The sequence below is a fragment of the Zingiber officinale genome, chromosome 2A (assembly GCF_018446385.1).
Source record: "Zingiber officinale cultivar Zhangliang chromosome 2A, Zo_v1.1, whole genome shotgun sequence".
Taxonomy (NCBI): Eukaryota; Viridiplantae; Streptophyta; class Magnoliopsida; order Zingiberales; family Zingiberaceae; genus Zingiber; species Zingiber officinale.
In genome coordinates this window covers 65,902,727-65,916,893 of record NC_055988.1, presented here as the reverse complement: position 1 = coordinate 65,916,893, position 14,167 = coordinate 65,902,727, and the positions used below count along the sequence as shown (strand labels likewise).

Sequence of the window (14,167 nt, the reverse complement as noted above, 5' to 3'; positions counted from 1 at the left end):
CATATGAGTTAAACCATAAGAATGAAAGGCAACATAAATTTTGTAAAATCTCTGATAGAGGGGTACAATTACAAGAGAGAACATAATTAATTCATGCATATTCAATAACTTGGGAAAAAGATTAGGAGGTCGATTCTTAAGTAGCCTCCTCCGGTCGAGAAAATTGATAGAAGGATCAGATACCAAGAACCCCTTCTCTTTTAGTTGTTCTATAGCTCCATCAACCCCATAGTTAAAAGCCCTAATAATCGAGTCTGCGATGGGTTTATTGAAGCCAGGACATTCCAAAAGTGCCTTCTTTCTCTGATCAAAATGTGTATCCTCAGTAACTTGATAATTGACTAACTCTTCTTGAGAAGCCTTCAGGGCAGCTTCCTTGGTCAAAGTATTTGATTGGGCAGTGGTAAGAGATAAATTCAAGGAAGCTATTTCTTTATCCTTGAGACTGAGAGCAGAGAGTTTGTTTGTTAGTTTAACATCATAAGTATCCTTCAGTGATTTAGTTGGGAAGATAATTGATTATTTTCTACAATATGCTTCTCTAGCTTGGAGGATAGCTCAGAATTAAGAGTGGCTGCTGATTGAGTTTGGGATTGAAGACTCTCTATCTTAACTTTATACTGCTTTGATTGCTCGCAAGCCTCTTGAAGTTAAGTTGATAAGCTATTTATTTTCTCAGTAGCTTGAGTAGAGGATGTTTCAGAGATCTGTTTTCACAGCATCTCATTCTTTCGACTCAAATCATACACTAAACGAGCTATGCTCATATTAGTGATCCATCGCTGTAGGAATAATAGTAGTTAAGAAGATGCTTAAAATAAAATTATAATAGATAAAAATGATTTTCTTACCTTAGTCTCATCAAGAGAGAATTGGTCGGCCAACTCCGAAGGAGTGAGTCTCTCAATCAGTTGGCGGGTTTCTTCCCAAGTCGTAGTAAATGATCCTCCCAATAATATAGGGAGAGTAGGAGTGGTGGAAGAAGTAGAGGATAAAGTAATTTGAATTAAAGAGGGAAAAAGTTCAAAAACGGTGAGTCTTGACCTCCTTCTCCTCTAGAAAGTGGGACCATGTGTTCGGGGAACATCATGGTAAAGGTAGTGGCAGGGTTGTCGTTCCAAGGAGGTAAGCCCGTAGCTGGAGAAGAAGATAGAGTAGGGTAAAGAGCAGCTAAGGTAAAGTTAGGTGAAGAAGGGGGAATATCTATAGGAATAGAATCTTCAAGAGAAGAAAGTGCCCTTTTCTTAGGAGAAGGGGCTAAAGTAAGTTTACGTTTCTTCCTAGTAGAGGGCAGCTTCAAAGGATTTCTCTAAAGCGATAGGGGAAGTAAGCTCTGTGGGTGTGGGGGGATCAATGGAAGCTCCCTCGGGGACACCATGGGAGTTGGAAGTGGCCACTAATATAGGAACAGAAATGTCTATTGAAGAAGGTTGACCTAATTCAACAAGAAGTTCTTGCTCTTTAGCATGAAGCTCCTCCTCCTCCAAGTTTAATTTCTCATCAATCAAGGCTTCAAACAGAGCATCCACTACAAAAAATAAAACAATATCTTAGTTAGTAAAAAATAATTTTAACAAAAAAAAGCTATAACTTACCAAGAGAGTCCCGAAGCTCTATCTTGACAGGGCTCAAACCAAAAAGATAGAGAAGGTCGTCGCGTATCCATTTATGGATGAAAAGGTGATTATCCACTAATTTTTCTAAATAAGCATAGAAAGATGGATGCTGATGCAATTCTTTAACTTCATGAAGAGGAGGAAAAGAGGATTGCTAGGAAGGAGACCAAGGAAAGGGTTCAGGAAATTTTATAAAAAAGAAGCGTGATTTTCATCCCTTGATAGAAGAAGGCATTTCCTTAAAGAATGTCATTTTGGGCCTAGATTGGAATAATAAAACACCAGGTTCTGATTTTTTAGGATAAGAAAACATAAAAAAGTTTTGAGGAGTGGGAGGAATGTTAAAAATGTCGAACAACATGAATAACCCGCACAGATAACGAAAAGCATTAGGAGTAAATTGTTGCAAAGGAATGTTAAAGTATTGACTTATTTCTATCAAAAAAGAAGGAATGGGAAAATGTAAGCCGACAAGTAGCTGATCTTTGAAAAAAGTAACATAATTGTCAGGTGGAAGATGAGGGCAAGTATCAAGAGTAGGAATTGCAATGCGATACTCCTTAGGAATTTCATACTGCGAGCGAAGGGAGGCTCTATCAGCTTTACGAAAGGTGGAAGGGGTTTGAGCATACCAAGCAACAAAAGATTCTTTATCCATGGAATAATATAAGAACCAGGAAAAAACAACTTACTGAGGCCTTAGAAAGAAAAAAATGAAAGAAGGAGACTAGAGAGGAAGAAGGGTCGGCAGAGATTGACAAATGCTAAGTAACAACACCAGCGAAGAGCGTGAGGGAGAAGACGAAGAGGGTAAGAATATAAAGGGTTTAGGTTTTTTTTCAAGAATATCACAAACAAGGATCATCATTGGATATGGAGGATCCTCACAAGGATAATCGTTGATCTATTAGGAGAAGAGTGTGATAAGATGCTGCTAAAAAGCGTGCGAGCCATTGTGTCAGGAGGAGGAAATAAGCAACACATGGCATAAACCCATAAATAGGCATTTATGATGGACATAACAAAGCAAATCATGCTCGAGCTAGCGTCGCAGCGTCGTACGCCTCCAACAATCTCTTTCCGTTGAAGGACCAATTACCGAAGAGAGGATTTTGAAAAAGGGGTTTGATTTCCTAAGTGCAACAAAGAAAGGAGTGAGAAGAAGATATAAAATGATAGCAAATAACAAATTAAAACTTGAATCTAGTCAGTCGATTACACCTCCTTCGACTAGACTTGAAGGGGAGGCTAGTGATATGGGTCATAATGAGTGGATCCTGTACGATAATATAAACATGTTCAACTGGCAAAATTCAATCAAGCATGTAGATTTATATACACTCGATAGACAAAGTTCGGTCGAACACAAAATCCCGACCGAGCGCAAGCTCTTGCTTATATACGTTTGATAGGAAAATTCTGGCTGAGCCCAAAAAGATCGGTTGGGCATGAGGAATATAGCCTTGTAGATCTTATAAAACTCGCTCGGCCATAGAAAGGCTAACCGAGTGTGATTGTTCATGCCTATTAGATAGGCAAAGCCCGGTCGAATGTAAAGGGTCGCTCGAGCGCAATGACACTTAGCCTTATGTAACATATGGTCAACTGAGAGAAGTTCGACCAAACAAGAATGTTCGTATACGTCCGATAGTTTAAGATCAGACAAGAGTAAGTGACCGGCCGAATATAAAAGCATTTAGTTTTATGCGGCCTTAAGTCTATTATCGATCGAGCAATGGCAGGTCGAATGAAAATATTTGTATATGCTCGGCAGGCAAAACTCGGTCGAGCATGAAGGACCAACCAAAAATAAAGGCATTTAGCCTTATATGGTTTCTAACATATTACCATCCGAATAAAGGTCAACCAAGTATAAGGGTTCGTATACGTTCAGTAGATAACCCTAGTCGAGCACAAAGGTATATAGTCTTATGGCGTTCCATACTCACTTGGTTGTGTGAAGGTTGACTGAGTGCAAGTACTCATAAATGCCTAACAATAAAAGCCCAGTCGGGTATGAAGAGTCGACCGAGTAAAAACACATTTAAACTTACTAGATCTCTTGAATATAGCCAATCAAGATTAGTGCAAATATACATTTGATAAATGAGTAATATAATAATAATATGTGATTATATGATAGCTTGGCTAGTTTGGCGGGAAATAGTTTCTGGAAACTTCTATAAGTATGATAAATGACACAGAAGGTACATCTGGGATACAAAGAAGATTCCTTAAACTATTATTGTAGGTTGTACTCACGTCATCTCCTAATAAACTCTAACAAATCGGGGTCTACCTCATGACCACGGAGGTTATATGAGGTGGTATAAAAAGGAGAATCCTCTCCGCTGGCCAGGTAAGGTAAACATCATCACTCAAACCCTAGTTCCACTTCAGTTTACTGTTCTTTTTCCTCTTCCTTCTTCCAACAAGACAACTGACTTGAGCGTCGAAGAGCCTAGCCAGGGATTCCCACCCCAGTCTTAGGTCACTAACGCTTTGTTGGTTGATCTCATAGTGTGCAGGAGGAGAGATCATCCAAGGGAGCATTGATCCACGATTTTCTTCGTCGAGGTGCACTCTTCACTCTTCATCGGAGTTTTTTCCGGATCTGCTTTGGTTTTCTCAGATCTATCACTATTCGTCTTCCTCGGAGTCATCACCTACCCTACCCAGTGCTTCATCTCGTCGAGCTTTCAGACAAGATCAACATCCATATAAAAAATCCAACAATCTTCATAACCATTCAATCTTAAGACGATATTCACGATTATGCGATCGTGGGTCTCACTACTATTGAAGAGAAACTAGAGAAATTCTCCATAATCATTTTCAAGCGATGACAATAAAAGATATTGTACTACTTGAAGAAAATGTACTTTGTAAGATTACTATCAAAAGATGTCCTAGGGCATCTAAAAGTGAACCTTAAGAGATGAGAGAGTTATTTGCAATTAGGAAGAATAGAATTTTCCTATGAGAGAGCCATATTTTAGGAGGCTAGATGGCAAAACTATACCATGGGTATAGTATAACAATAATGATCAAGGCTTTATGGGGGTTATTTAACTAAAATCACAAAGTTGAGGATAATGAGTTTATCTAAAAAGCAGGCTAATAAAAGACTTCAGATAGAAGATCAAGCTCACTTGGTCAAAAGCTAGATTTGAGTCTAACTCAATGAAATCTAAGTGGAGGTCAAAATAGATGAGTTAGAAGGATTACATCACATGTGTTGCAATTGACTAAGAAATTGAATCAAGTGTCTCTTGAATAGTAAATGCAATTTGATCAACACTTCAATTATCTAATCAACACTTCAATTATATGATCTTAGCTCTAGCTTGGTGCAATTGAAAGACCAAGGGATGCATACTTCTTGAGTCGAGTGTCTCTCGAAGAGTATAAATACAATCCTGGTCAGCACTCCAATCAGACGACCATAGTTTTAGCTCAATAAAATTGGAAGACCAAGGAATACATACTTTTTAGATTGGACACTTTTGAGAACAAGTGCAATCTTGGTCAAAATTTTGATTAGATAATTACATTTTTTTACTTTATGAAATTAGAAGATCAAGAGATACATGCTCTCTATATCAACTTAGATTAGATAGTTGTAACTTTTGGTTCAACATGATCGAGAGGCCAAATTAGGACACGTGATTTCGAATGAGATTGTGGTTTTATGTCATGAAAGGAGAACTTTACCAAAGGTGTTACAACCTTTGGTCTTTCCTCACAAAGGATGCTCCTTCATTTATTGTTGGAGTTATAGAGATTTGCTTTAAGTAATATTGAGGCCCTTGAAGTGTTAAAAAAAACTAGAAATGTAGTTGGAAAAATATATTGGTGTAGTTAGCATCAATGGTTAAACTTAGATTTTGATGAATGACAAATGGATTAAAATTAAATATTATATTTTCTAACCTGCTTGCAGGACTGAAAGACTTGATGAGACCTGACATCAGGCTGAAGTCCAGTTAGTTCTAGAGGACCTGATAACTAGCATGGAAAGACTAGATAGGTTGATATCTAACATGAAGTCCAATTGGGTTTGCAGGACCTGAAAATTAACTAAAGTCTAGATGAGGCATCTGGCATGAAGTCCTGGTGGGTCAAAATTAAGTATGTCTGCAATGGTAAGTAAGGTAAGTATTGGATGAGAGTAATCCAGTGAGGATGAGTCCTAATGGTAATGTAGGTGCTGATCCAGTTTAGAATCATTTTGGAAGTCTAAGCTAAGACCATGACTAGATCTTAGTCTTGGTAAGACAGGATTTAATTAATAATGTCATTTTATATTATGCTAACTCTGTGTTGCAGGTTATACTTTAACTTTTGACTAATGTATTGTGCATGGTTAAAATGCATAAACAAAGTTCGGATAAATAGTGTCCAAGGCACCTTGGAGGTGCGAGGAGGCACTTCGGAGGTGTCCTAAACCCATCGAAGGATCCCTCACTTAGAGAAACTTCATGGATAGAATTTTACTATAGGAAGACACCCTAGAGTACATTGGAGGTGCCTTAAAGTGCATTGGAGGCACCTCAGAGTGCTTGGAGGTGCCCTCACATGGATAAAGACTGAGGGCTTCAGAGCTGATAAGAAGTCAAACTTTACGAGATCAAATTTGAGGTTGGAGGCACCTCGAATGAGGTTGGAGGCATTCTCAACACTCTTTAAATTAAAGCAGAGTTCGGCCAGCCACTTAAAAATAATTGATTTATGAGCTCATACGATCATCTTGCAACTTCATCTTCACGTTGTGTCTATACTACTACTCTACTATGCCTAACCGTTGCCGAAAGACTGACACCAACATTCAAGTGCATCCGCATTTCCATCTATTGTGTTAGTAATTAATTTTTATTTGTGCATATTTATTATATCTGCAAAACGAAGTGTAGACTGTTACACTTTCCTATATTCCTTTATACTCGATCGTTCATTAGTGGATTACCCATCGGAAAGGTCCAATGTATAGGTCCATGTTAGGCCGATAAGAGGGGGAGGTGAATAGCCTTAAAAATAGGTTAGAAGAATCTCTTGCTTTTGCTTAGCAAGGATAATCAAATTAATTAAACAATTAAAATAGACAACATAAAATAAGTAAGAAGATAGAAAGATTTACTTGGTTACAACCTGGATGGTTATTAATCCAAAGCAATAAAAAGCTCAATAAAAAAACTTTTTCGTTGAAGGCGGAGAAACCTTTTATAGTTTTTTGAATGCTCAGAAATAGTTAGGAAGATTAATACAATTGTTGTGTTTAATTCCTAGTACGAGGGAGCTTTTTATATCCTCCTGGGATTAAGTGGTCATTGGTTTTTGTCTCTTGGAGGCACCTCCAAAGAGGTCCAGGGTGCCTCCTGTTGAGATATGTCTAATGTGGTATGTGCTAAAAACACATTTCGTAAACATGCACAGCAGAAGATGTAACAATAAATAAGCTAATTTATTATATCACACACACCACACACATGTAAGATACAATCATGCAGACAAGACCATAAAATAAAATAAAATAAATAATAACTATTCTAGGTATACCTTATGGATGACCTATAACGAGAAGGGCATCGACTTTTTGTAATGTTATCGAACCTCGCCTCTATCAATATCCATGCTGAGCTCTTCAAAACAACTTTAAGAGAACAAGCTTCACTTCTGGAAGAAACTAGCCACAAACGAAGGAGAAGGATCAAAGAGGAAGAAGAAGCAAAAGGAAGACCTTCTTCCTTTGGGTGGCTCACGGCAACAAGAGGAGACCCTCTTGTTGTGGTCGGCGGCAAGAGAGAGGGAGTGGGAGAGATGTATTGGGTTTAGGTTTCCAAAACTAAATCAAGCCAATAATGAATTATGTATTAATTCTCTCTTAATCATATTAATATATAGTTCTCTTTAATGAGTTGGATTAAAAATCTCAAATCTAACCCATTATGCCTTAACAAAAAATTAGCCCATGAACCCCTTGGTTTGGTTCATAACTAAATCAAGTTGGTTCATGGATAAACCAAATTGGTCCTTGACTAAACCAAATAGGGTCCAACTCTTTCATAAGAGATGTGGCTCATCTGCGCTTTCATTCCAATAAATATTTCCATATTTATCTTATATATGGTCCAACAAAATATTTATATCTATTGAGAATCCTATTCTCTAACTTATTTTATATCTTTTAAATACTCGTAGTGTGTGTGACCTAATAGGTTCCTAGTTTATTTTGGTCATTAATAATTAACTACTTAATTATGGAACGATCATGAGTGGCATCTAGTGTAATGACCACCCTTCTCACTACTACTCTCTAGAGGTGGACGCTACTTAACTACTAACTCTACTTAACCGGTATGATCGAAGACACGAGAAGTCTCTACCGAAAAATTTCGACAGCATCTCCCCTGTACCGGTGACCATAAACTGAGATACATATATAGTATACATCAGCCACAGGTGGTTGGAACATATATCAAACACCCACGCAATTAAATAAGTGTCAAACACCACTCACATAAAAAATAACCCAAAAATAGAAGAGAACTATACTAATGACGTCACACGAGATCACAATCCATCTACCATGTCCTAATAACAGCAAGATAACATACACGATCCCAAATACTTCTAACATAGCAATAAGGAAAGAAAACTAAAAGAACTCCTTTCTAGCCCTAAGACTTCCATAGTCCAGGCATCGCACATCCACCACACACCTCTTTGTCGCCTTCCTTCTAGCTATATCTTTTCTTTTCCTTTATCTGCAGTAAGAGGAAATGCAAACTATAAGCGAATGGTTAGTAAGCGCTGTCTAACTCACAAAAACTCGAATATGCATGTTTACAAGAAGAAACTAGAAACTGAATGCTTTAAAAGGAAACATATATATATAGCTACTCATGTTAAAAATGCTAAAACTAGGAAATAAATCTGCTCATGCATAATCAATAGCAAAGCACTAAAATTTGCATACTCAAGATATACAAGGATAAAACTGCATGCTGGAAGATAAAGCTAATCATGCTCAATAAACTAAGCAGGAAACAAATAAAACTAATACTGCATGCTTCGAATTAAAAGAAACTAAACATGCTGACTCTAAACATAAGTGAAGCTTGTTTCATTTGTTTCAAAACTTATACTTTAATACTTCAAAATAATAATCAACTTCTCTTGGGCCCAGGCGTAGCACCAAAGCGCGCTCCCTAATAAAGACTGTGGTAGCTAGTCACAAGTCCTACGAGGGTAAAGACCTTGGTCTTACCAGGGCCAAGACCTTGGAATTGGTCACCTGGATTTGTTTAACGACAACCTTGGAAGTCGGGTACTAGCCTTTTAAAATAAAATACTTATTATCTTGTAATATTCTTATAATAAAATGTCTTGGCATTTCTTTGAGCACTTGGTGTGCTGCTGATCCCAAATCTTAAAATATAAGAATCCTATCAAGACCTTGGTCTTTTCTAACTTATAGCTACTCATAATCCTCAAAAAGGTTTAATAAAACGCATAATTATTCCTCTAAAATACATGGTTGCTCATGCTTGTTAAAATAGCAAATGAAAACTAAAGAAACTGCTCATGTATATCTAGTAGTAAAGAAAACTGGTCATGCTCAACTCATGGCAAATAAAAGCACACTATGAAGAACTAGAAAATGAAAGCAAAGAAAGCAAAGAAACTTGCAGTGCAACCTCATGATAATTAACTCTTAAAATAGAAATTAAACATACCCCTATGCATCTGATATTTACTAGCTTTGTAAGTTGAGTTAAGCATGGATAAGCTTCTAATTTTCTAAGGGGAAAACAACCAGAGACCTGACCCAAATTATAATGCAACATTCACCTACATAAGTCTTTACAAACAGGACATAAACCTCCTCTTATCATGTTTGAAATATGCAAAGTCTATCACTTACTTTGAGCATTAACATGGTCGAAAACAAATCTCAAAATTACTCTTAAATCCCTGGCAACAATTCTTTAAGTATGCTACTGCCAAATTAAAAAGGAGAAAGCAAATCTCTTATATCCCTAGCAACAATTCTTCAAGCATGCTACTGCCGAACTAAAAAAAAAAGAGAAAACAAAGAACGCATGATACTCTTAAACCTCTAGCTATTCCCATGCCACCAATTCTTCATACTCAATGCCACGGCAAGAAAACCAATATATAACTATTCTTCAGTAATCCACAAAACACAAACCTACATTCTTAATCTAATTACTTTCTTCCTTTGAAACTCACGGCAGCAAACCCTTATCAATGACTTACACGGCATAATTCGAAAACATGAAGGAACAAGATCTGAAAACCACTCCTACCGTAGGTGAGAAGCAACTTACCTTGCTTCTTGGACTCCGAGAAAGGCAGCTCTAGGGTTTCCGGTTAGCTCGAGCTTTCCGGCCTCCTCTTGCGCCTACGTGTGCTCCTCGCCGAGAGAACTGTGAGGATGTGAGGAGACCTTCGGATGAACCTTGGCCGACCGGCGGAAAACAATGCCCTAGGTCTTCTTCGTTTCGGCTAAAGAAGAGGAACGCCGCGTGAGAGAAGGGAAGAGAGGAATTAGGTCTCGGGAAAATTAAGTCCTCTTTTTATAACTAGGGCATTCTGTTATCTAACTATTGCTTATCAAGAAACATCCGCTTGAGCACTTGGCTATTGCGCTCCACTTAAGATTCGGGTCGGCTGGAGCTCCTGGGTTCGAGTCCTCAGCCGAACCTTTTTATGCTTAATTATTTTCTATTATTAACTTCTACTACTTAAATATAATTCCGACCTCTATTTGATCAGCAATGCCTGCTTGGGCACTTGGTCAGCCAGATTCGCTTAAGGTTCGGGTCAGCTGGGGTTCGTGGGTTCGAATCTCGGCTTGGATATTATTTTTGTTGAAACTTTTTTCGTTTAGTAAAAATACCAAATGACCTCCAAAAATTACATAAAAATACTCTAAAAATTTCTAAAAATCTCTAGAATATTTCTATTACATTTTCAAATATTTTTAAACCACAATTAGAACTCTAAATGAGGAAATTCGGGTTGTTACAATTCCCCATATCTTATAAAAAGTTCATCCTCGAACTTAGAATAACTCTGGATATTTCTGTCTCATACTGTCCTCACGCTCCCAAGTAACTTCCTCATGCTTCTGGTTCTGCCAGATGACCTTCACTAGTGGCACCTCTTTGTTTCTTAGTCTCTTAACTTCTCTCTCCACTATCCATGCGGGTCTGCTCTCATAGCTAAGAACCTCCTGGATCTGCACTGAATGAGGCTGAATCACTTGGCTAGGGTCGTGGAGACACTTCTTTAGCATGGAGACATGAAATACGTTATGTATTACCGATATGTCCTGTGGTAAGTCCAGCTTGTATGCTACTTTCCCAATCCTTTCTGTGATCAGGTAGGGTCCTACAGAGCGAGGACTTAACTTGCCCTTCTTGCCAAATCTCATCACTCCCTTCATAGGAGCGACCTTGAGAAAAACAGAATCTCCTACTTGAAACTCAAGTGGCCTACGGGGTGTGTCAGCATAACTCTTCTGTCTACTCTGGGCAGTCTCAGTCCTCTGTCTGATCTTCTGGATAGCCTGAGTAGTCTCATCTATCATCTCTGTCTGGATGCCCAGCTCTACTTCCATTTCTCTTCTTTCACCTGCTTCTTGCCAGCAAATGGGTGATCTGCACTTCCTACCATACAACGCCTCATATGGTGCCATCTTGATGGTGGCCTGATAGCTATTGTTGTAGGCAAACTCAGCTAAGCACAGATATTTGCACCAACTTCCCTTGAAATCTAGTGCACAAGCTCTGAGCATATCTTCTAAAATCTAATTTACTCGCTCTGTCTGTCCATTAGTCTGAGGATGGAAGGCTGCGCTGAACTTGTGTTTGGTGCCTAGTGCATTCTGAATACACTCCCAAAAGTGAGAGGTGAAGCGCCCATCTCTATTAGACACAATAGATTTAGGAACTCCGTGAAGTCTGATCACCTCCTTAACATATAGTTGTGCCAACTGTTCTATAGAGTGGGACACCTTGATGGCTAGAAAATGAGCAGACTTGGTCAATCGGTCCACTATTACCCATATCGCATCATATCCATTCATGGTTCTTGGAAGACCTTTTATAAAGTCCATGGATATGTCTTCCCACTTCCACTCTAGTATTGGGAGAGGCTGTAGAACTCCTCCTAGTCTCTGGTGTTCTGTTTTGACCCTCTGACATGTCAGGCAGGTACTGACATATTTAGCTACATCTCTTTTGAGTCCAGACCACCAGAATCTCTGCTTCAAATCTTGATACATCTTGGTGGAACTAGGATTCATAGAGTATGGTGTACTATGAGCTTCTTCTAGAATTTTCTTTCTCAATTCCTCATCATTAGGAACACAAAGACGATTCCCCTGATAAAGAACTCTGTTGTCTGATACCTGAAACTTTGTATCTTCTTCTTGTATCCCCTACTTGATCTTCTGGATGTCTGGATCTTCACTTTGCTTTCTTTGTATATCCTCAAGCAAGGTAGACTATAAAGTCAATGTAGAGAGTTGCCCATAAATAATTTCCATTCCAAAGTCTGACAACTCCTTCTGCAGTGGTAGGGCTAATGATGACAAAGACATCAGGGATGCACTGGATTTTCTGCTCAATGCATCTACCACTTTGTTAGCTTTGCCTGGGTGGTAGAGGATTTCACAGTCATAGTCTTTGACCAACTCTAGTCACCTGCGCTGTCTCATGTTTAAGTCTTTCTGGGTGAAAAAATACTTTAAACTCTGATGGTCTGTGAAGATTCTGCACTGGACTCCATACAAATAGTGTCACTAGAGTTTTAGTGCAAAGACCACAGCTGCTAGCTCAAGATCATGAGTGGGGTAGTTCTTCTCATAGTCTTTGAGTTGTCTAGAAGCATAAGCTATAACTTTCCCTTCTTGCATGAGTACAGCTCCTAGGCCCATCTTGGAAGCATCACTATAGATGTCAAAACTCTTGTCACTTTCTGGGACTATCAGAATGGGAGCACTGGTCAGTCTCTTCTTTAGCTCTAGGAAACTCTGCTCCTCTAGGGTTCTGGAATAGACTAGAATGTCATCGATGAACACGATGACAAATTTGTCAAGGTATTCTCTGAACACTCTGTTCATCAAGTCCATGAAGACTGCAGGTGCATTAGTCACACCAAAAGGCATGACTACAAATTCGTAGTGTCCGTATCTGGTCCTGAAAGTTGTTCTGGGTATGTCACTTTCTTTCACTTTCAACTGATGGTACCCAGAGTGCAGATCTATCTTAGAGAACACTGTTGCTCCCTTTAGCTGATCAAATAGATCATCTATTCTGGGAAGAGGGTACTTGTTCTTGATTGTCACTTGATTCAGAGCCCTATAATCTATGCACATCCGCATAGATCCATCCTTCTTCTTGACAAACAACACAGGAGCTCCCCATGGTGAATGACTAGGGCGGATGAAGCCTTTGTCAAGCAGCTCCTAAAGTTGTTCTTGTAACTCTTTCAGCTTTGCTGGAGACATGCGGTATGGAGCTTTTGAAATTGGACCGGTACCAGGAACCAATTCAATTTCAAACTCTACTTCTCGGTTGGGAGGTAGTCCAGGTAGCTCTTCTGGGAATACCTCTGGATACTCACAGACTACCCAAACATCTTCCTGCTTGGGTCTTTCTTGTTCTTCTGTATTCATAATGTTTGCAAGAAAATCAGTATATCCTTTAACTAACATCTAGTGAGCTGTTAGGGAGGAGAGGAATTTCTGGGTCTTCCTCTTTGGCACTCCCGTGAACTCAAAGGATGGTTCACCTTCTGAATTCTATAAACTCTTCATAATGTTTATTGGTGATTCATTGGCGGAAGAATTCTTCGTGAAACTTTGCCTCAAAGTCAACCCAGCTCATCTGATTGACTGCTCTCTTGCTTTTAACTCTCTCCCACTACATACGAGCATCTCCAGATTGGCAGAAAGAGGCACACTTGTCCTTCTCGACTTCTGGCTAGTCAAGAAGCTCCATGGTGCTCTCTAGTGTCTTGAACCAAGCCTGAGCATCCCAGGGCTCAGTCGTGCCTGAGAAACTCTCTGGCTTCAACTTCAGCCACTGTATCAGGTATGCTTCTTGTCTTCTAGGTGTTGTGGCGACTCCCAGGGCGGCTGGTGGAACCTCAGTCACCACTGGAGTCTCCACATTGATCGTTGGAGGAGTGGGAGGGACTGGCTGTCGATTCACCATCAGATTGACGATCCCTTGCTGCTGCTCTGCCACTTGTCTCTGGAGTTGAGCAACAACTTCAGAGAGATCAAGTACAGTTGTTCTGGTCACTTCGTACTCTGGTGCTCGATCTTCAGTACGAGCGATACGGGGGCGCCCTCTTCTTGACATCTAGTTATGTAAAAAGGGAAAAACTAAAATCGTCTCTATTCTTCCTAGACATATATATAAATAAAAGAGAAACAAAAACTTCTATTTTACTTAAGAACATATGAACAAATACTCTATACTGCACATAATAAGGAAAGCATAAAAGAAATAAAC

At 39.1% G+C, this 14,167-nt stretch overlaps 1 protein-coding gene across 1 annotated transcript in view; it reads right to left on the bottom strand.

Moving 5' to 3' along the window:
* Positions 1-1,280: 1,280 nt before the first annotated feature.
* Positions 1,281-14,167, bottom strand: part of LOC122043684 — a 45,443-nt gene continuing 32,556 nt past the window's right edge. The window contains exon 5 of the mRNA XM_042604284.1: positions 1,281-1,528. Coding sequence (XP_042460218.1) covers positions 1,281-1,528 — 248 coding nt within the window. The remainder of the gene's footprint in view (positions 1,529-14,167) is intronic.